This window comes from Halichoerus grypus, chromosome 8 (genome assembly GCF_964656455.1).
Source record: "Halichoerus grypus chromosome 8, mHalGry1.hap1.1, whole genome shotgun sequence".
In the NCBI taxonomy this organism is placed as follows: domain Eukaryota; kingdom Metazoa; phylum Chordata; class Mammalia; order Carnivora; family Phocidae; genus Halichoerus; species Halichoerus grypus.
In genome coordinates, this window is record NC_135719.1 from 63243893 (window position 1) to 63267191 (window position 23299).

At 36.0% G+C, this 23299-nt stretch overlaps 1 protein-coding gene across 5 annotated transcripts in view; it reads right to left on the reverse strand.

Moving 5' to 3' along the window:
* GALK2 (galactokinase 2) overlaps window positions 1–23299 on the reverse strand; it is a 118761-nt gene that overhangs the window by 81863 nt on the left and 13599 nt on the right. For 4 of the 5 annotated variants that reach the window (XM_036075981.2, XM_078079380.1, XM_078079381.1 and 1 more), the window contains exons 2-4: window positions 18539–18627; window positions 16268–16391; window positions 7092–7182 (exon numbers count right to left, since the gene is read on the reverse strand). In XM_036075981.2, the coding sequence (XP_035931874.2) occupies window positions 7092–7182; window positions 16268–16391; window positions 18539–18627 (304 nt within the window). Of the gene's footprint in view, window positions 1–7091; window positions 7183–16267; window positions 16392–18538; window positions 18628–23299 lie in introns of those variants that run through there. The other variant, XM_078079382.1, reaches the window with a different exon arrangement.

A 23299-nucleotide genomic window follows, 5' to 3' on the forward strand; every position in this document is an offset into this window, starting at 1 on the left:
AGAGGACTAGAAGATATATTTGAGCAAATCATAGCTGAGAACTTCCCTAATCTGGGGAATGAAACAAACATTCGTGTCCTAGAGGCAGAGAAGAACCCTCCTAAGATCAAGGAAACCAGGCCAATGCCCCAGCATGTAATAGTAAAACTTGCAAATCTTAGAACCAAGGAAACCATCTTAAGGGCAGTTACGGGGAAGAGATTCCTTACGTACAGAGGGAGGAACATCAAAATAACGTCAGACCTATCCACAGAGACCTGGCAAGCCAGGCAGGCCAGAAAGGGCATATTCAGGGTACTAATGAGAAGAACATGCAGCCAAGAATACTTTATCCGGCAAGGCTGTCATTTAGAACAGATGGAGAGATGCAGAGCTTCCAAGACCGGCAGAAACTGAAAGAATATGTGACCACTAAACCGGTCCTGCAAGAAATATAAAGGGGGTTCTATAAAAGGAGAAAGACCCCAAGAGTGATATAGAAAAGAAATTTACAGAGACAATCTATAGAAACAAGGACTTCACAGGCAACATGATGACAATAAATTCGTATCTTTCAATAATCACTCTCAACGTGAACGGCCTAAATGCTCCCATAAAACGGCACAGGATTGCAGATTGGATAAAAAGACAGGACCCAACCATATGCTGTCTACAAGAGACTCATTTTGAACCTAAAGATACATCCAGACTGAAAGTGAAGGGATGGAGATCCACCTTCCATGCCAACGGACCTCAAAAGAAAGCTGGGGTAGCAATTCTTATATCAGACAAATTAGATTTTAAGCTAAAAACTGTAGTTAGAGACACAGAAGGACACTATATCATTCTTAAAGGGTCTATCCAACAAGAAGATCTAACAACTGTAAATATCTATGCCCCCAACATGGGAGCAGCCATCTACATAAGCCAACTGTTAACCAAAATAAGGAGTCATATTGATAATAGTACGTTAATTGTAGGAGACCTCAATAATCCACTCTCAGCAATAGACAGATCATCTAAGCAGAAAATCAACAAAGAAACAAGAGCTTTGAATGACACCCTGGACCAGATGGACCTCATAGATATAAACAGAACATTCCACCCTAAAACAACAGAATACTCATTCTTCTCGAGCACACATGGAACTTTCTCCAGAATAGACCACATGCTGGGTCACAAATCAGGTCTCAACTGATACCAAAAGATTGAGATTATTCCCTGCATATTCTCCGACCATAATGCTTTAAAACTGGAACTCAATCACAAGAAAAAATTTGGAAGAAATTCAAACACTTGGAAGCTAAAGACCACCCTGCTCAGGAATGTTTGGGTCAACCAGGAAATCAAAGAAGAACTTAAACATTTCATGGAAACCAATGAGAATGAAAACACATCGGTCCAAAAACTACGGGATACTGCAAAGGCGGTCCTAAGGGGGAAATACATAGCCATCCAAGCCTCACTCAAAAAAATAGAAAAATCCGAATTCACCAACTAACTTTATACCTTAACGAACTAGAGAAAAAGCAACAAATGATGCCTATGCCATGCATTAGAAGAGAAATAATTAAGATTAGAGCAGACATCAATGAATTAGAAACCAGAAACACGGTGGATCAGATCAACGAACCTAGAAGCTGGTTCTTTGAAAGAATTAATAAGATCGATAAACCACTGGCCAGACTTATCCAAAAGAAAAGAGAAAGGACCCAAATTAATAAAATTATGATTGAAAGGGGAGAGATCACAACTAACACCAAGGAAATAGAAACAATTATTAGAAATTATTATCAACAACTATATGCCAATAAACTGAGCAACCTGGATGAAATGGAGGCCTTCCTCGAAACCTATAAACTCCCAAGACTGAAACAGGAAGAAATTGACAACCTGAATAGGCCAATAACCAGTAACGAGATTGAAGTAGTGATCAAAAACCTCCCAAACACAAGAGTCCAGGGCCTGATAGATTCCCTGGGGAATTCTACCAAACGTTCAAAGAAGAAATAATACCTATTCTCCTGAAGATGTTTCCAAAAACAGAAACAGAAGGAAAGCTTCCAGACTCATTGTATGAGGCCGGCATTACCTTAATCCCCAAACCAGGCAAAGACCCCATCAAAAAGGAGAATTTCAGTCCGATATCGCTGATGAATATGGATTCCAAAATCCTCAACAAAATCCTAGCTAATAGGATCCAACAATACATTAAAAGGATCATCCACCACAACCAAGTGGGATTTATCCCCAGGATGCACAGGTGGTTCAACATTCAAAAATCAATCAGGGCGCCTGGGTGGCTCAGTTGGTTAAGTGACTGCCTTCGGCTCAGGTCATGATCCTGGAGTCCCTGGATCGAGTCCCGCATCGGGCTCCCTGCTCGGCGGGGAGTCTGCTTCTCTCTCTGACCCTAACCCCTCTCATGTGCTCTCTCTCATTCTCTCTCTCTCAAATAAATAAATAAAAAAAATCTTTAAAAAAAAAAAAAAAAAAAAAAAAAAAAAAAATCAATCAATGTGATAGAACACATTAATAAGAGGAGAGAGAAGAACCTCTCAATTGATGCAGAAAAAGCATTTGACAAAATACAGCATCCTTTCCTGATTAAAACTCTTCAGAGTATAGGGATAGAGGGAACATTCCTCAAGTTCATAAAATCCATCTATGAAAAACCCACGGTGAATATCATCCTCAATGGGGAAAAGATGAGAGCCTTTCCCTTAAGATCAGGAACACGTCAAGGATGCCCACTCTCGCCACTATTGTTCAACACAGTACTAGAAGTCCTAGCAACAGCAATCAGACAACAAAAAGAAATAAAAGGTATTCAAATTGGCAAAGAAGAAGTCAAACTCTCTCTCTTCGCAGATAACGTGATACTTTATGTGGAAAATCCAAAAGACTCCACCCCCAAATTACTAGAACTCATACAGCAATTCAGTAATGTGGCAGGATACAAAATCAATGCTTCTTTTCTCCAAAGAAGACATACAAATGGCTAACAGACACATGAAAAAATGTTCATCATCATTAGCCATCAGGGAAATTCAAACCAAAACCACATTGAGATACCATCTTATACCAGTTAGAATGGCAAAAATTGACAAGGCAAGAAACAACAAATGTTGGAGAGGTTGTAAAGAAAGGGGAATCCTCTTACACTGTTGGTGGGAATGCAAGTTGGTACAGCCACTTTGGAAAACAGTGTGGAGGTGCCTCAAAAAATTAAAAATAGAGCTACCCTATGACCCAACAATTACACTACTGGGTATTTACCCCAAAGACACAGATGTAGTGAAAAGAAGGGCCATATGCACCCCAATGTTCATAGCAGCCATGTCCGCAACAGCCAAACTGTGGAAAGAGCCGAGATGCCCTTCAACAGATGAACGGATAAAGAAGATGTGGTCCATATATACAATGGAATATTACTCAGCCATCAGAAAGGATGAATACCCAACTTTTAAGAGTCTCATGCTCTACCGACTGAGCTAGCCGGGCAGTTGAATACCCAACTTTTACATCAACATGGATAGGACTGGAGGAGATTATGCTAAGTGAAATCAGTCAAGCAGAGAAAGTCAATTATCATACGGTTTCACTTATTTGTGGAACTTAAGGAATAGCATGGAGGACATTAGGAGAAGGAAGGGAAAAATGAAGGGGGGGACATTGGAGGGAGAGACAAACTATGAGAGACTATGGACTCCGAGAAACAAACTGAGGGTTCTAGAGGGGGCGGGGGTGGGAGGATGGGTTAGCCTGGTGATGGGTATTAAGGAGGGCATGTACTGCATGGAGCACTGGGTGTTATATGAAAACAATGAATTGTGGATCACTACATCAAAAACAAATGATGTATTGTATGGTGACTAACATAACATAATAAAATTAAATTACAAAAAAGGAAAAAGAGGGGCGCCTGGGTGGCTCAGTCGTTAAGCGTCTGCCTTCGGCTCAGGTCATGGTCCCGGGGTCCTGGGATCGAGCCCCGCATCGGGCTCCCTGCTCCGCGGGAAGCCTGCTTCTCCCTCTCCCACTCCCCCTGCTTGTGCTCCCTGTCTCGCTGGGTCTCTCTCTGTCAAAATAAAATAAAAAATAAAAATCTTTAAAAAAAAAAAAAAAAAAAAAAAGGAAAAAGAGGCTGTTATAAAAATAGAATATAAAATAGAATATAAAATATTTTTATATATGATGTCTGTAATTTGCTTTAAACTTCCTTAAAATACTAAGCAAATGTTAAAAAAAAGGGGATAAAGTAAATGCAGCAAAATGTTAGGAAGTGTTAAAGCAAGGTATAAACATCCATTATAATGTAATCTTTACTTTTCTGTATATAAACATTTGAATACTAAAAATTTAAAATAACTAAAAGTTATTCTGTTAGAATTAGAAAAAAAACAAACAAACAAAAAACTAATGATGTATTGTATGGTGACTAACATAACATAATAAAATTAAATTAAATTAAAAAAAAAAGTCTAACACCAAGCAGTGGCTTGTTTCTATTGAGTATTTCTTCAGAAGTTTCTCTGAAGAAAAAGTGTTCTCAATCTCTTCAGTTCCATTTTACTTATGGAAAAACCTACACAGCAAAAGATTAAAAATTTTTTCCAACATTACATATAGGGAGCTGGGGATAGGACCCAGGTCTCTGATTTCTGGTTGAGAACTTCTCCACTGCAGTCAGAAACACGGGCCAGCATACTGTCACTATGATTTAATGTAAGTCAGCTATATGAGGAAATCCAGATTTTTACTAGAGTTTATAGATACAGTTAAGCCATATGGTAGCTTTCAAGACAGCCAAATTAGAATTCAGCCACAAATGAGAACACAGACTCTAAAAGTAGAGAAACCCTTATTTCTACAATTAGGAAAACCCAAAGAAATAATGAGACTCTGATCTAAAGATAGAAATCTCTAGGATACTTAGATGAGTATCTAGGATGACACTTAAGATGCTATTATATCATAATTAACCTTTGTGGTTTAGGATTAAAAATAAATTCAAGGCCACCTCCTCAAGAAAAAATACCATCATGTTTGCAAATTACTCAAACAGCTCAGGACCAAAGTACAAAATACTATTATATTACATAATTATGCATTTCATCATACATATTATTCTAGGGAGAAATTTCAATAAACTAGTTAGAATAACTAAAGTAACAACAAAACTCTGCAAATTAAAGGCTGTTTTCTTTTCCTTAATTTTTTTGTCCTTTTTTCCTATGTTGGCAAAACTCACACACCACAAAAAAAGAGATTCTGTTCGATGTACTTCTCTTCTTGATTTCAAGTCATCTAAAAATTTCCTTTCCAGAAATACAAACAAATTTTAAATTGAAACACTGCTGCTGCCAATGCCCTTTCATACAGAACATGAGACAGCTTGTTTAAAAAAAAAAAATCCTTGGAGAATGCTATATATTTAATCATAAACTGATCCACAGTGTATCTTGAATGTGAATCATACTTACAAACTTATCACGCAATGTTTAAATTAAAATGTACAACAGATTCAAAAACGTAAATGGATTTTGCCAAATTCTGTAATAGCTCTATCCCAAAAGGATAACATGTTCAATTTAATATAAACAGATTATCCTCTGATATTTTCTAGTATTTGAATTTGAAGTTTTCTAAACAGGATAACATTTAAATTACTTCTCTGCCAAAAATTCACTGTACAAACCTACTTTTGCACATTAAGTTGTCAAACCAAAAAAGAAAGCTTTAAGACCTCAAATTCTCAAAAACAACACAAAGCAACAAGCAGTATTTAGGTCACTTTACCCATTTGCTATAAAAGGCATGTTGCTATAAGGAAGATCAAATTGCATTTGCCAGGCAAATCCTTCCAAATACTGTAATTCCCACTAATGCATATGATAAGCCAAATAACTTGAAGATTTAAAAGCTGCCAATACCTCTTCCCATAAGTTATTACCATGTGTCTTGATGAAAAAGAAAGAAAAATAAAAAAGAGAAAGAAAGAAAGAAAAGAAAGAAGGAAGAAAAAAGGAAAAGAAGGAAGGAAGGAAGGAAAGAGAGGAAGGAAGGAAGGAAGGAAAGAGGGAGAGGAAGGAAGGAAAGGAAGGAAGGAAGGAAGGAAGGAAGGAAGAAAGAGAAAGAAAGAAAGAAAGAAAGAAAGAAAGAAAGAAAGAAAGAAAGAAAGAAAGAAAGAAAGAAAGAAAGAAAAAGAAAAGGAAAAGAAAAGAAAAGGTGAAGGAAGGGAGAGAAGAAATGAATGCAGGAACTCTAAGACCAGAACCACCATAATTCGAGTGCAGGACTACACATCAGAAATAAATGTGATGCTTTCCTTGAACGGATAGGTCACTGAGTCCTAGGCTACTTGTGACAAAGCTTCAGATAGGACCACCAGACAGTAAGGAACACAAGCTCTCTAAAACATGGATTTTAACAAATTAAACTGATTTAGCAAATCAATTTTCTTTTTGCCCTTATACTTTTTTTAATTTGGAGAAAAAGTAGAAATATTTCATTATCTTATTCTTGCCCATGACATTAGAGATGTTCCCGATAATTATTCAGTGTTTCTAAGGAAAATACTTATTCTAATAAACTTCACTACATCTTTTTTTTAACCCCATCTGAAGTGGTAATAACAATACTAGCTGTTTATTTATTGAATGCTTCCTATGTGTCAAGCACTGTGTAATCCTTGTAACAACTCTTTGCTGGATAGGAAAGACATCATGATACAGATAACAAACCTGACAAAGAGGTTGAATTAACACAGCTAAGTAGAGCTCGGATTCAAACCTAGGGCTTCTGACCAAATCCTACTACAGTATATACCTACATATGATTAGAACAAATATATTACTAGACTGTATCCTTCAAAAGAAAATTTGAACAAAGATTTTAAAAAGAGAAAGATTTTCGTCAGATGCAACTGATTTATGAACAGCCACTACTGCCCCCTGTGAACACCACTAATATGTAAATTAGCAATATAGAATAGAAACATGAGTTAGCATTGAAATGTGACAAAAAATACATTGTAAATAAAATAAATCTTGATATATAATACACATTATAAGTTCAACAGCTAGTAGTTGATTTATAAACCGATTTACCTGAATTCCTTTAAATCCACATAGGAAATAGTTGTGCCACAGAGGCTTGGTTTTGTCAATCTGAATATTATTAGCACTAGTACTGAAGTCCCTGCAAAAACAAGACACTATTAATTTAAGTCTAGAGGCTGCAAAAACCCATGGCTGCAAAATCAATGGCTGACTGCTGCCATCTTGTGCCATGAGAGTAATACTGAAATTTCATTCTCCATTTATTTTCATCAATGTACTTCATAGTTTACCCAAAAACAACAAACATCCCCACATGCTAAAAGATAAGGGAAGTTGGAGTGAGCTTAACAATTAAACTACTTCCGACTGACCCTTTTTATTTCCTGAAACAGAGAGGAACCAATATATTTCAGCATAATCTACACCACTTTTTATTTCATGATGGTCCTTGTTAAGCCGATATAAACCACATAAATGCTTATCCTTGGGGTTTGCTGTTTGACGTACCTCTAACTGTAACAGTACTCAAAGCCTTCTCTTCCCACACTCTTTGCCACCCATCCAATTTTACCATCTGCATGGTTTAAGAAGATGGAAAAAACAAAAATAATGATGATTCTAATGGATCATAACTCGTTGAATAAGATTCCATGAATCTATACTGATATAAATTAACAAACAAAAAAACTACCTAAATGAAGGAGAAGGAAAACCTCTTCCTTAGAGCAAAATGTCAAATAATAGAAGTAGAAATGATGGAAATCAAAAAATCACTATGTGGCAAACTCCATGATAATTGTTTCAGGAAAGAATCATCAATGGATACTAAAGTTAGGGAGTAAAAATTTGATAAGAAACAAAATATTTACATAGACTCAAAGTATTTCCCCATCAGATACTTATCGCAAAGGGAAAAAAATGGTAACTTTATGGCAAAGAAATCTGGCAGACATCACCTTAACCAAATGATCAAAATTAACAACACCAATAAAGAACATCATGTGTCTCCTTGATATCATGAATTGAGAACATATCAGTTGATGTGTGGGAATTCTTTGTATTATTTTTGTGAGTTCTTTGTAAGTCAAAAATTATCTCAAAATGAAAAATAGATAAATAGGTTTCTAAATCAGGCAAAGGGCAAAATATGGAAATATGAGAAGACCTAAATATGAGAAAGGAGGAGGGGGTAAATTAAAAAGTGAGGAAATAAGCAACATTCCCCATATTGACTGAATGCTCTTCACATAGTTTACTAAATACCTATTATATGCCAGTCACTGTAGTAGGTGCCCTCCATGCATTATCTTAATTCAATAACATGGACACAGTATGTCCTAAGAAAAATATTTAAGTATGCAAGGTATTCATAGGAATATAAAGGTAAAAGGCAAAGGGCTTATCTTTTCATAAGCTAGCTGAGACAACATGAACACAAATTATGATCACACACTACTGTCACGTGATGGTGTATAATATGGAATGGGATATGAGACCAAGAGGGCATCATCTCTATAAACAGCATATTAGAGTGAAGAGGGGAGGTCTTCCCAGAGGCTCAGAGTGGTTTAGTGACTCTCCAAGAACACACACAGTATGACTCCAGCTCACAAGCATTTTACTGTCATCTACAGAAATTAAAATATATTGCTCACAGTCAACAAGAGGTCACAGAATTTGGAAAGCAGATAAAATTATGTTAGCAAAACTAATCAGATTCTGTTCCTAGCTAAAGCAAAGATCTTGAAAGTCACCACAAAGAAAAGAAAACCAGGAAGCAGTCAGGGGTGGTGGTATATTGAAAAAAGTAGAGGAGGAAATTTGTACAGATGCAGAAAGCTACATGAGAAATACCAAAGAAAACGCTGAAAAGTTCCAGTTCCTACAAATTAGAAACATAGCTTAAATACGTCATAGAAAAAAACTTCCCTTTGATTAGTTATTTCATGTCTGTTCTTTCTAGCATCCCTGTCTTGCCTCTCTGTCCTACCATTTTCTAAGATTCAAAAACAGGCACACATTTTCCCACCAATTCCTAGATTGTATCACCCATCTGCTTTCTCCACTCTTGCATCCATGTTGCAGAATGCTAGGAAAAAAGTCCTGAAAATGAGCAGTTATGACTTTTACATTGGTAATTTCCACCTATATATTTTATTCATTGATTCACTTGTTCTTCCAACAAACATTTGCCCAGTGTCTACCCTGTGTGTGCCAGGCACTGGGCTAGATCATTTACAATAACAATATCATTAAAAAATAAATACTTAGAGAAAAGTTTGAGAAAAAATGTACAAGACAGATATCTTACAACAACAAACTATTTCTGAGAAAAACTGAAGAAGACCTAAATAAATGGACAGATATACCATGTTCATGGATTGGAGGAGTAAATACTGTTAAGATGTCAGTTCTTCCCAAATCGATCTCTACACTCAGTACAACCCCAATAAAAATCCCAGTATGCTCTTTCATAGAAGTTGAATAGCTGATTCTAAAATTAATAAGGAAATACAAAAGATCTAGAGTAGCCAAAATGAATTTGAAAAAGACAAACAATCTTAGAGGACTTACACAACCTGATTCCAGGACTTCTTATAAAGCTACAGTTTTCAATAGCAAACCACATTCACCAATACATTAAAAGAATATCCACAATAGCCAAACTATGGAAAGAGCTGAGATGTCCATTGACAGATGGATAAAGAAGATGTGGGGTGTGTGTGTGTGTGTGTGTGTGTGTGTATACACAATAGAATATTACTCAGCCATCAGAAAGGATGAATATTTACCATTTACATCAACATGGATGGAACTGGAGGGTATTATGCTGAGCAAAATAAGTCAATCAGAGAAAGACAATTATCATCACAGTTTCACTCATATGTGGAATATAAGAAACACCACAGAGGATCATAGGGGAAGGGAGGGAAAACGGAATGGAAAGAAATCACAGAGGGAGACAAACCATGAGACTCTTAACTATAGGAAACAAACTGAGGATTGCTGGAGGGGAGTTTGGGGGGGGATAGGGTAATTGGGTGATGGGCATTAAGGGGGGCACATGATGTTATGCACTGGGTGTTATATGAAACTGATGAATTGTTGAACTGTACATCTGAAACTAATGATGAACTATAGGTTGGCTAATTGAATTTAAATTAGAAAAAAAAAAAGGATCATTCACCACAATCAAATAGGATTTATTCTGGGCATGCAGGATGGTTCAATACTTGCAAATCAACGTCATACACCACATTAACAAATCGAGGATAAAAATCATATGATCAACTCGATAGATGTAGGAAAAAGCATTTGACAAAATTCAACATCTGTTCGTGATAACAACTCTCAACAAAGTGGGTTTGAGGGAACATACCTCAACATCATAAAGGCTATAAATGAAAAACCCACAGCTAACACCATACTCAATGGTGAAAACCTGAGAGCTCTTTAAGGTCAGGAACAAGACAAGGATGTCCACTATCCCCACTTTTATTCAACGTAGCATTGAAAGTCCTATCAGCAATCAGACAAGAAAAAAGAAATAAGAGGCATCTATATTGGTAAGGAAGAAGTTAAACTGTCACTATTTGCAGATGACATGATGCTATATATAGAAAACCCTAAAGACTCCATCAAAAAACTATTAGAAGTAATAAATGAATTCAATAAAGTTGCAGGATACAAAATTAATACCCAGAAATTGGTAACACTTCTATACACTAATAATAAAGTAGCAGAAAGAGAAAGTAAGAAAACAATTCCATTTACAATTGCACTGAAAAGAATAAAATACCTAGGAATAAACTTAACTAGGGAGGTGAAAGACCTATACTCTGAACTACAAACCACTGATGAAAGAAACTGAAGACAATACAAACATATGGAAAGATATCCTATCCTCATGGATTGGAGGAATTAATACTGATAAAATATCCATACTACCCAAAGCAATCTATAAACTCAATGCAAACCCTATCAAAAAACCAAAAGCATTTTTCACAGAACTAGAACAAATAATCCTAAAATTTGTATGGAACCACAAAAGATCCCAAATACTCAAAGCGATCTTGAGAAAGAAAAACAAAGCTGGAGGTATCACAATTCCAGATTTCAAGATATACTACAAATCTGTAGTAATCAAAACAGTATGGTACTGGCATAAAGACAGACACATAGATCAATGGAATGGAGTAGAGAGCCCAGAATTAAACCCACACATATATTGTCAATTAATCTATGACAAAGGAGGCAAGAATATACCATGGGGAAAAGACAGTGTCATCAATGAATGGTGCTGGGGAAACTGGATAACTACATGCAAAAGAATGAAACTGGACCACTTCTAACACCATGCACAAAAATAAACTCAAAATGGATTAAAAACCTAAATGTGAAATCTGAAACCATAAAATCCATAAGAGAACACAGGCAGTAATTTTTTTTACATCAGCGGTAGCAACATTTTTCTAGATAGGTCTCCTCAGGCAAGGGAAACAAAAACAAAAATAAACTATTGGGACTACATCAAAATAAATAGCTTTTGCACAACAAAGGAAACCATGAACAAAACAAAAGGCAACCTACTGAACGGGGAAAGATATCTGCAAATGATATATCTGATAAAGGGTTAAAATCCAAACTATATAAAGAAATTACAAAACTCAACACCAAAAAAACCCAAACAATCCAATTAAAAAATGGGGAGAGGATCTGAATAGACACAGAGATGGCGAACAGACACATGAAAAGATGATCAACATCACTAATCATCAGGGAAATGCAAATCAAAACCACAATGGGGTATCACCTCACACCTATCAGAATGGCTAGAATCAAAAGGTCGGGATGTGGAGAAAAAGGAACCCTCATGCATTGTTGGTGGGAAAATAAATTGGTACAGCCACTGGGGAAAAGAGTATGGAAGTTCCTCAAAAAATTAAACATAGAAACATCATACAATGCAAAAATTCCACTACTAGGTATTTACTCAAAGAAAATGAAAACACTAATTCAAAAAGATATATGCACCCTTATGTTTTATTGCAGCACTATTTACAATAGTCAAGATATGGAAGCAACCTAAGTGTCCAATGATAGATCAATGGATAAGGAAAATGTAGTATTTTTAGAACAGAATATTACTCAGCCATAAAACAGATGAGATCTTGCCATTTGTGCAACATGGGTGGACATAGAAGGTATTATGATAAGTGAAATAAGTCAGACTGAGAAAGACAAAGACCATATGATTTCACTCATATGTGGGGTCTAAAAAATAAAACAAACGGAATAAACAAACAAACAAAAAGCAGAATCAGATCTATAAATACAGAGAACAAACTGATGGTTGCCGGAAGGAAGGGAGTGGGGGGATGGGCAAAATGGATGAAGGAGAGTGGGAGATATAGGTTTCCAGTTATGGAATGAATATGTCACCGGAATAAATGGCACAGCATAGGGTATATAGTCAATGATACTGTAATAGCATTGTATGGTGACAGATGGTAGCCACACTTGTGAGCATAACATAAGGTATAGAGAAATTGAATCACTATGTTGTACACCTAAAACTAATGTAACATTGTGTATCAACTGTACTCAAATAAAAAAATTAAAAATTAAAAAAAAGCTATGGTTTTCAGATAGTGTGATATTGGCATAAAGATAAACAGATACATGAGGTGCCTGGGTGGCTCAGTCGGTTAAGTGTCTGACTCTTGATTTCAGCTCAGGTCATGATCGCAGGGTCATGACATTGAGCCCTGAGTGGAGCTCAGCACTCAGCAGGAAGTCTGCTTGAGATTCTCTCCCTCTCCCTCTGCCCCTCCTGCTGCTCATGCACGTGCTCTCGTTCTCTCTTTAATAAAGAAATAAATCTTATTTAAAAAGACAGACTAATAAAATACCTCAATAAACAGAACAGAGTCCAGAAATAGACCCATACATTTATTGCCACCTGCTTTTCAACAAAGTTTGTCAAGATAATTCAATGGGAAAAGATCTTTCCAACAAATGGTAGGAAACAATTGGATAGCTATGAGCAAAAAAAAATAAACCTCAACCCTTATTTCATGCCACATATAAAAATTAATTCAAATGGGATCATAGACCTAAATGTAAGTGCTAAAATTACAAAATTTCTAGACGAAAACACTGGAAAAACTTTTAGTGCCTTGGGTTTGGCAAAGGTTTCTTAAAAAGTCAGAAACTATAAACCATAAGGGGTACCTGGGTGGCTCATTCAGTTAAGCATCTGCCTTCAGCTCAGGTCACGATCCCAGGGTCCTGGGATCAAGCTCCACTGGGGCTCCCTGCTCAGCAGGGAGCCTTCTCCCTCTCCTTTTACCCCTCCCCCTCCACTTGTGCTCTCTCTCTCTCTCACTCTCTCTATATCAAATAAATTAATTAAATCTTTTTAAAAAAACTAAAAACCATGAAAGAAATCAATAAATTGGACTTGATCAAAATTAAAAATTATTCTTCTTCAAAAGATATGGTAAAAAAAAAAAATGAAAATCCAAGTCACAGACTGGATGAAAATATTTGCAAAACATTAATCTAACAAAGGACTTGTATCTACAACATAAAAGAAAATCTTATAGGTCAATAATAGATGAAAATCCTGCTTAAAAATGGGCAAAAGATTTGAACAGGCCCTTCAACAAAGAAGATATCTAGGTGACAAGTACATGAAAAGATGTTCAACATCTTAGAGAAATTAAAATAAAAAAACCACAGCAGCTGGCCGGTTAGCTCAGTTGGTTAGAGCATGGTGCTAATAAAATAAAAAACCACAATGTGGTACTAGTACACATTTATGAGAGCGGCTAAAATTTAAAAAGACATGTTGGCAAAAATGTAGAGCAAACGGAACTCTCATACACTGGTGGTAGGAATGAAAAATGGTACAACCATTGTGGAAAACAGTCGGGAAAGTTCTTAAAAAGGTAAACCAGATAGTCCTAGATATTTACCCAAGAAAAATGAAATACATGTCCATACATAGATATGTCTATAAATATCCACGACACCATTATTCATAATAGCCAAAAGCTAGAAATGATCTAAATGCCCATCAATGGTGAGTAGATAAATTATAGTATCTCATGCAATGAATGCTATACTACATGTGAACAATTCATGCTGCATACTTCCTAGGAGTCCTGGTAGAATGAAGCCCCTTACCTACAGCAGGGGCTACCTACCTTAGTAATTCATCTCTGCTTCCCTAAATCATTCTCCATGTTGTTTCAGTACCACAGCTAGGGATCATATCCTAAATACTCTACCTTTGTTCAAGTCTGTCTCAGTCTCTGCTTTTGTGAAAAAATGAAACTGAAACCATACATTCATGATGGTATGAATGGTTAAGTGAATTTGAATAAATCAATATGATAAATTATTATGTGGCCAATTTTAAATTTTTACAAATAATGACACAAAATTGTGTTTGACGACAGATGTTGGCAAGGATGCGGAGAAAGGGGAACACTCCTACACTGTTGGTGGGAATGCAAGCTGGTGCAGCCACTCTGGAAAACAGTATGGAGGTTCCTCAAAAAGTTGAAAATAGAGCTACCATACGACCCAGCAATTGCACTACTGGGTATTTACCCCAAAGATACAGATGTAGGGATCCGAAGGGGTACATGCACCCCAATGTTTATAGCAGCAATGTCCACAAGAGCCAAACTATGGAAAGAGCCTAGATGTATATCAACAGATGAATGGATAAAGAAGATGTGGTATGTATATACAATGGAATATTATGCAGCCATCAAAGAAATGAAATCTTGCCATTTGCAACGATGTGGATGAAGTAGAGGGTATTACGCTAAGCGAAATAAATCAATCCGAGAAAGACAAGTATCATATGATCTCACTGATATGAGGAATTTGAGAAACAAGACAGAGGATCATAGGGAAGGGAGGGAAAAATGAAACAAGACAAAACCAGAGAGGGTGACAAACCGTAAGAGACTCTTAATCTCAGGAAACAAACAGGGTTGCTGGAGTGGAGGGGGATGGGAGGAATGGGGTGGCTGGGGGATGGACATTGGGGAGGGAAAGTACTACGGTGAGTGCTGTGAATTGTGTAAGACTGATGAATCACAGACCTGTACCCCTGAAACAAATAACACATTATATGTTAATATTTTTTAAATTTACTTAAAAAAAAAAACATGTTTTGACCACAAACAAAAAAAAATGTGTTTGAGACGATGTAAAGCTTTCTTTAAAGGATTCAATATAGAAGTCAGAAATTTCTGTATTTTGCACAGCCTGGTATTGTGCCTTATTAAAGGCACACAAAAAATATATCCTGAATGAACAAACATTACTGCAGGCAAACTAGCCAATGAACAATAAGCCAAAAATAAAAGGTGCCAATCATATGCCCAAATCTCTTTTTGTAATTAGCAAATAAAGTCTATCATACTATACTATAAGCAAGTAGGACTCATCCCAGGAAAGCAAAAACAGTTCAACATTAGAAAATCCATCAGTGTAATTCATATTTTTTAAACTGTTCTTCAAAATTGAAGACATTTAATAAAATTTAATTAACAGATTAATAAATTTCTTTTAATCTTAGCAAACTAAGAATTCAAAAACAACAGGAAACAAAAAAGTATGTTCTTAACTTGATAAAGCATATGTATTAGAAACTGGTATCTATTATGCACCAGACTCGAAGTTTGACACTGAGCCTCACAGCATTGGAGAGTCTACAGTACCTGAAGGTACAGAGTTGACAATCTACTGGGGGAATACAGGCAAGTAAGCAAGTAATTGTAATACAGCATGATAAGATGTTATGACGAGAGAATTAGAGGATGCCCTAGTAAGATAAGAAAGGCACCGCCACTGACTTTGCTGAAGACAGCTACCTAAACAGATGATAAATACCTTCTGGGCAAGGACAGAGTTATTTTCATTTTTGTACGGCCCAGTATCTAAAATAATGTCAGACACATGGTAAGTCTTCAGGAAATGTTTCTTAAATGAATGAGTGCAAGAACAAAATAGGAACAAATATTAAAAAGCAGCCTCAGACTCTTTTGGCAGTCAGATACAGATTTTCAATAAATTCAGTGATTTATTACAAATTTGATTTCTTCTAAAGAGTTCATTTGAATAAGAATAGTCATACACACACACACATACACATACACACATACACACCATTACACACAGTAGCAATCCTAAATACTCACGGGTACAAGGGATTTGTGTTGGCTAGTTGAAGAGTTTGTGTTTTCATAGGTTCCACAGCTATTAACATATCTTGTTCTACAGCCATAGGAAGAACAGAATATCCACAATAATCTATATGTTCTCCTAGAGAAAAAGAGAAAGAATTTTTAATATTGCTAGCATATGAAATAAGAGAAACTCAAGTAGGTTGACATATAGGAAGAACTTGACCACGAGCCAGGTTTTAGCAGAAAATAAAAATACTCTGCGCAGGAAATGATTCAGTTCTCTTACTCTCCCAGACATCTGAGCCAGAAACTTCTGCTAGAATAAGTATATTAATTAGTTTCTGTTAATTTTTAGATTTGTTTAAATCTTCACAAGTTTTTTCTACTTTCTAATTCATAGTGATCATCTTCAAATATTTTGTTTTGTGACTAGTTATATGAAGTATCAAAAAAAGTAATACCTCCTTTCTCTGTTGCTCTTTCATATTACCTTCTTAAATATGAACAGTTGAAGCCTTTAGCACACTCTGCCTTCTATTAACATTATGTGAATCTCACTCTCTTCCTTATTAAGCCAATGTGCCCACGAAGTTGAGGACTTTATTTATATTTGTGGCCTAACTAAATGCCTAACAAATTAGACTGGCAATGATAAAGTTATGCTGAGTGTGCTAGACATAGCTAGGATAAAGAAAAAGAATCTAGAAAAAAAAATTTTAATCTGCACTATTTTATATGCAATAAGCAAATATGGGAAGCAAACTATTCCTTTCTATGCATTCTAATTCCTCTATGAATCATCAGCAGGAATTTTATTTCCTATTATACCATAATATTTTCTCCAAGTTGCTATTTAAACTCAAGGTTGCTATTCATAAGATTTAAATACAAAATAACAATTCAAGAAAGAAATAAGCACAATAAGCAAGCTCATTTATATTTCCCCAGGACAGGTTTTCACGCCTGATTATTCCTATGGCCAACACTGCCCAACTAAGAAACACAAAATGAATGGAAGACAGCTCAGCTGCATAATTACAATTATGTTTTTAAATGATTATTATTCTACATACTATTACAGGTAGCAAGACTTTTCTTTCTATGTTGATGTGTCCTTTAAAATGAAATGATAAAGGGTTTTATGGATTGACAATGACAGATGGAGGAGCAGTTTTCAAAGCTGTCTTTCTCACCAACTTCCTTCAAAAAAGACACTAATATAAAACAGTGGTTCACAGGTAGAAAGTTACACATTTATCTACATGAACCTGCATCATTTTTTTTCCTTGCCGGCTGTTAAAAAGAGTCAAAGTGGCCCTCTTCTGATGCCCTAGATACCAGCCTCTCTTGTCTTCTCAGGAAATCTGCTCCATCAGTTCCTCTCTTCTCAGCTATCTGTAATCTCTCTCTCCACTATCTTTACTCCATTCCCCCTCCCTCCGTCATTTAACCATGCTCAAACATCCCTTTTTTTTTTTTAATCCTCCATTATTTGCTTCAAAATAAAATAAGTTGCCTGAGTTGTTAAAAATTGAAGCTAGATGTTGGGTACATGGGACTTCATCATTTTATTCCAACAATTTTTTTGTATGTTTACATTTTCCATTATAGAAAGTTTTCTTTTTAATTATCCCTTGACTCCTAGTTTTTCCTCAGTTCCCCATACCATTTCCTCTTGATAGAACCTACTCATTCTTCAGGTCACCACACTTTTAAAAGGGCTTCCCAGGGCGCCTGGGTGGCTCAGTTGGTTAAGCAACTGCCTTCGGCTCAGGTCATGGTCCCGGAGTCCCGGGATCGAGGCCCACATCGGGCTCCCGGCTCAGCGGGGAGCCTGCTTCTCCCTCTGACCCTCTCCCCTCTCATGCTGTTTCTCTCTCTCTCTCTCTCAAATAAAAAAAATAAATAAATAACAAAATAAAAGGGCTTCCCAGTATTCTTCTAATCCAATGAGTAAATGTAAAACCATCAAGATTATTCACCACAATCTAAAAACTTAACCTGCAGCACAAAAAAAAATCTCATCTCTCATGAAAACAATATTAACAACCAGGTTTCAACAAATTTTTTAAATAAATGGACAAAATTAACATTAATCACATGGATTGGGAAAAATGAAAATATAGTGTTCCTTATGCCAAAGCTTAACTTGCTATAGTAGATACATGTAAAATACTCTATTTTTTCAGTTCTCTTGGTAAACGTTAAGAAAAAAAGTGTATTAATAAAAATTTAGATCTTACCAAAGGAGGAAAAAATTAAGAGAAGGAACTTTTACAATACCTATTATGTTGACTCTTCCTGGTGCTCGAACATAAAACTTGGGAATGGATCCAAACTTAGAGTTAAACATCTCCTTTAGCTTCAGCAATCTGAAAGCAAGAGTAGAATACTTCACAATATCTGCAAATAACAGGGGTGCCTGAGTGGCTCAGTTGTTAAGTGTCTGCCTTCGGCTCAGGTCATGATCCCAGAGTCCTGGGGTCGAGTCCCATGAGCCCCATGAGCCCCACATTGGGCTCCCTGCTCAGCGGAGAGCCTGCTTCTCCCTCTCCCACTCCCCCTGCTTGTGTTCCCTCTCTCACTGTCTCTCTGTCAAATAAATAAATAAAATCTTTAAAAAAAAAAAAGAAGAATATCTATATAACAGAAAAATCCATAAGATACACATACACAAACATATTTCATATACCTACCACCATTAATTATCTCTAAAAAGAAAAGCAAAATTTTTTTACTGACATATTTCTTTGAAAATCCTAGGATATGACAATACAGTAACTTCCTAGGTGACATAAGAGTATAGCTAAGCACACAAAAGAGTAAAAAAGACTAATGTACTCAACAGGAAAAACTATTTCTTTCAGTTATAAAGAATATAACTCTGTATAATTCTCAATGATATTCAGAGAAGAATCTCTTTATACCAAAAGAAATAGTATGCGGTAGTATTTCAGTTTCCTAGGCCTACCATAATAAAATACTATAAAGTGGGTGGCTTAAAATAATAGAAATTCTCACCGTTCTAGAGGCTAGAAGTCCAAAATCAGAGTGTTGGTAGGGCCATGCACCTCTGAGACCTGGAGGGGAGAATCCCTCCTTGCCTCTTTTTAGTTTTGGGTGGTAGCCATCAGTCCTTGGCATTCCTTGGATTACCACTGCATCAATCCAAATTTTGCCTCTGTCACCACATACAATTCTCCCCATGTGTCTCTGTGTCTCTGTTTTTCCTTCTTATAAGGACACCAGTCTTATCAGATTAGAGCGCACCGTCATTAGTGATGACTCATCTTAACTTGATTACATAAGTACATAAAGATGCTGGTCCAAATAAGGTCACATTCTGAGGTTCCAGGTGGACATGAATGGTGTGCGGGTGGGGAGGCACTATTCAACCCAGTACAGGTAGTCAAATGAAAACTAGAGTGGATATCGGGAGACCACAGTTCTAATTTCAATGGGGCAAATCATTTTCCCTTAGCCTCTCTTCTGTGAAATTAGAGAATTTGACTAGATATTCCTTATAGACCCCTTCTAGGTCCAAAATTCTTAAAATAGATTTAATAATTTTATACTGTTAAATCATCTCAAGGCACTTCTTTGAATACCGCCCCCCCACTTTATAGTCCCACATCATAGTGTATCTGAGTAATAACACCAGGACAATAAATATCTTTTAAAGCCTACTATATTCAAGACACTCATTAATTAATTGATTGATCTTAAAGATTAATTCATTATAAGAAACAGAAAATCACACCAAAAACAGCTCAAGGAAAAAAGGAAATTTATTATAATGATAGAAAGATACGTTGAATATCTTTGGAAGTTTTTCAAGATGGTCTCCTAAGAATTGGACAATCATCAGAAACTGTTTATATTAGTGTCTTTTGTTCTCTTTTCATGTCTCATTCTGTCATTCCCCCCAAAGACACCATCTCTACTTCTCTTTGCTCAATGCTGTTCACATTTCAGTTGCCTCTGTGAGCATCTTGGTTTCTGTTCCTCCATACCTTCGGTTTTCATGACACTCTGGCCTCAACTCTACAAGATTTAACAGCTCCAATGTCCCATACTATCTGATTAAGTCTCTGTGTCCATTAATTCAAATTCTCAAAAAAAGATAATCTGGGTGGCAGAGTTTAGGAAACAATAAGAAAACAGAGGTAGTAATCCTGATATCAGAAATCGTAGAATGTGTGCCAAAGAGCATACAAGGAAAATTCTTAATGCTGAGGGCTGCAATTCAAAATGAAGGTAATAGTTTAAGAAATGCCCCCAAATGAAACTACAACCACTTTTATACGGCAAAAACTATAGGCAATGTAAGGAAATACATAGGAATACACTAACAATAAGAGACTATAAGATACCTTTCTCAGTAAAAAACAGATCAGGTGGACAAAAGGAAGAAAAGAAAGACTCAACAAAATTGATAAAGTAGATTATGGATATGTACATATATTTAACATTATACTCTGTTAATGGGAAATATAACTTAAGAACACATGGAGTATTCACAAATATTGATCATGTATTAAATCATAAAGAACACATCTGTAAAGTTATATATATATAAAACATAGAAAAAGTGATAAAGCAAATATGGTAAAATGTTACCAGTTGAAGAATCTGGGATAAGAGTATACAGTAATTTTTTTTTATGATATTTGACTTTTATGTAAGTGTGAAGTTATTTCAAAATAACCAAAAAATTTTAAGGGGTGCCTGGGTGGCTCAGTTGGTTAAGCGTATGACTCTTGATCTCAGCTCAGGTCTTGATCTCAGGGTCATTGAGTTCAAGCCCCTTGTCGGTCTCCATGCCCAGCGTGGAGCCTACTTAAAAAAAAAAAAAAAGAGTGTGCTTGTTTGTTTGTTTGGTTGTTTTTAAAGAAGCATTTATTGGTGCTTTACTAAGTACTCTACTTAGAAAGTAAATTAATAATAGCCCTTGGCCTCTAGGAAAAATTTGGCAGAAAAAAAGATAGTTAAGCTAAAAAGTACAATACAGAGTGACAATAGAGTGATAAGCCAGACAAATACAGTCCTTTGGGAGCACAGAGAAAAGATATTTCATCCTTACTGTAGGAAAATGTGGGTGGTAAGATAAATCCAGAAGGGGGAAGGTTAAGTTAGAGAAGGCTCCCCCAAGAGACGATAGTTAAAATGAATTTTAAAGGATGATGTCAGACAAGTGGGATGGGGTGATGCATTCCAGGCAAATGGAATGAAAAGGCCCAGCATGTTGCATTCAGAAAATTATAAGTAGGGTTTAAATACATCAGAGGAGGAGGCTGGTGGTAATCAAGCCCCAGATCTTAAAGGGCCTGGTGTGCCATGTTGAGGAACCTGGCTTTTAACCCATAGGCAATGGATGTGAACACACATTTATGGATGGAGTGATATTAGTCAATTTCACACTTGAAAAAGCTCACTGAGAAGTGTATGAAAGATGGGTTGTAGGAAGACAAAGCAAAAACAAAGAAATCCAATAGGTGGCCGTTTGTAGCCAACCTAGAGAGAAAGGCTAAGGGTAGATTAGTGATGCGGATAGAAAAGGGTGAAAATTAAATTAAGGTGATATTTAAAAAGTCAAATCCATAGGAATTAGTGACCAATTAGAAGTAAGAAAAATTGAGAAAGAAGGAGAAGCATATAACTCCTAGTTTTCTGGCTTCCATAACTCCACTAGCCTCAATAGAGGCTCATGTTGTTTCTGCTTGTGAAAATCATATGAAGACACAATTCAAGGTCTGCTGAATTTGAATCCTTATTAATTTGCTTTTATAAGCACTGCAAACACAAATAAGGTGAAGTGCTAACAGAGAGTTAGAATGAGCCTCCTAAAATGTGTGTTAATGAAATGATTTGGGGGTTCTCAAATGTGCCACTTTCCCAGACTACCTCAGGAAGGCAGTCTGTCCATGCTTTTTTGTAAGTGCTCAGCACCGGAGGCTTACAATTCAACATTCCTCCCTTTGAAATTCAAATGCATGGAGGCTATAAAAGGAAACAAGAAAGGTATTTCTCTCTAAGAATAGAAAGAACTGAAGTGTACAGTGTTTTTCTGAACTTCATACCTAATCCTCTAATAATGAAGCAGTATGGCTGTAATTGGGGGAGTAGCTATACTTCACAGCTCTGGGTGTCACCAGCAAGACTCCATCTCTTAAAATGTAGTCATTTAATGTACCCCCAAGAGTACAAGGAGCATTTTCAATATGAAAATAATAGCTCCTAATCACAGACCTGTACCCCTGAAACAAATAATACATTATATGTTAATTTAAAAAATAGCAGGATACAAAACAAAAGATCTAGTGAAATTAAGGAAACAATTCCATTTACAATAGCATTAAAGAAAACAAAATAGAAAATAGTTTGGTGTTTCCTCAAAAGGTTAAACATAGAATTACATGACCCAACATTTCCACTTCTATGTATATGCCCCAAAGAATTGAAATCAAGGACTCAGATACTTGCACAAGAATGTTCATAGCAGCATTACTCACAATAGTCAAAAGGTGGAAACAAGCCAAGCATGCAGCAACAGATGAATGAATAAACAAAACGTAGTGTGTGTGTGTGTGTGTGTGTGTGTGTGTGCGTGTGTGTGTGTGTGTGTATGTATGAATATTTTATTGATCCATAGAAAAGAATCAAGGTCTGATACATGCTTCTATATGGATGAACCTTAAAAACATTATGCTAAGTGAAATAAACCAGACACAAAAGGACAAATATTGTATGATTTCACTTATATAAAATACCTAAAATAGGCAGATTCATAGAGACAAAAAGTAGATTAGAGGCTACCAGGGGCTGAGGGGTGGAGAAAATAGAGAGTTATTACTTAATAGGTATAGAGCTTATTTGGGATGATGAAAAATGTCAGAAATACGTAGCAGTGGTGATTGTACAACAATGTGAATGTAATTAACGTCACTGAATTTTACACTTAATATGGTTAAAATAACAATTTTTATGCTATATTTACTTTACCACAATAAAAAGAATTTTAAAAAATAGCTCATACAAAGATTA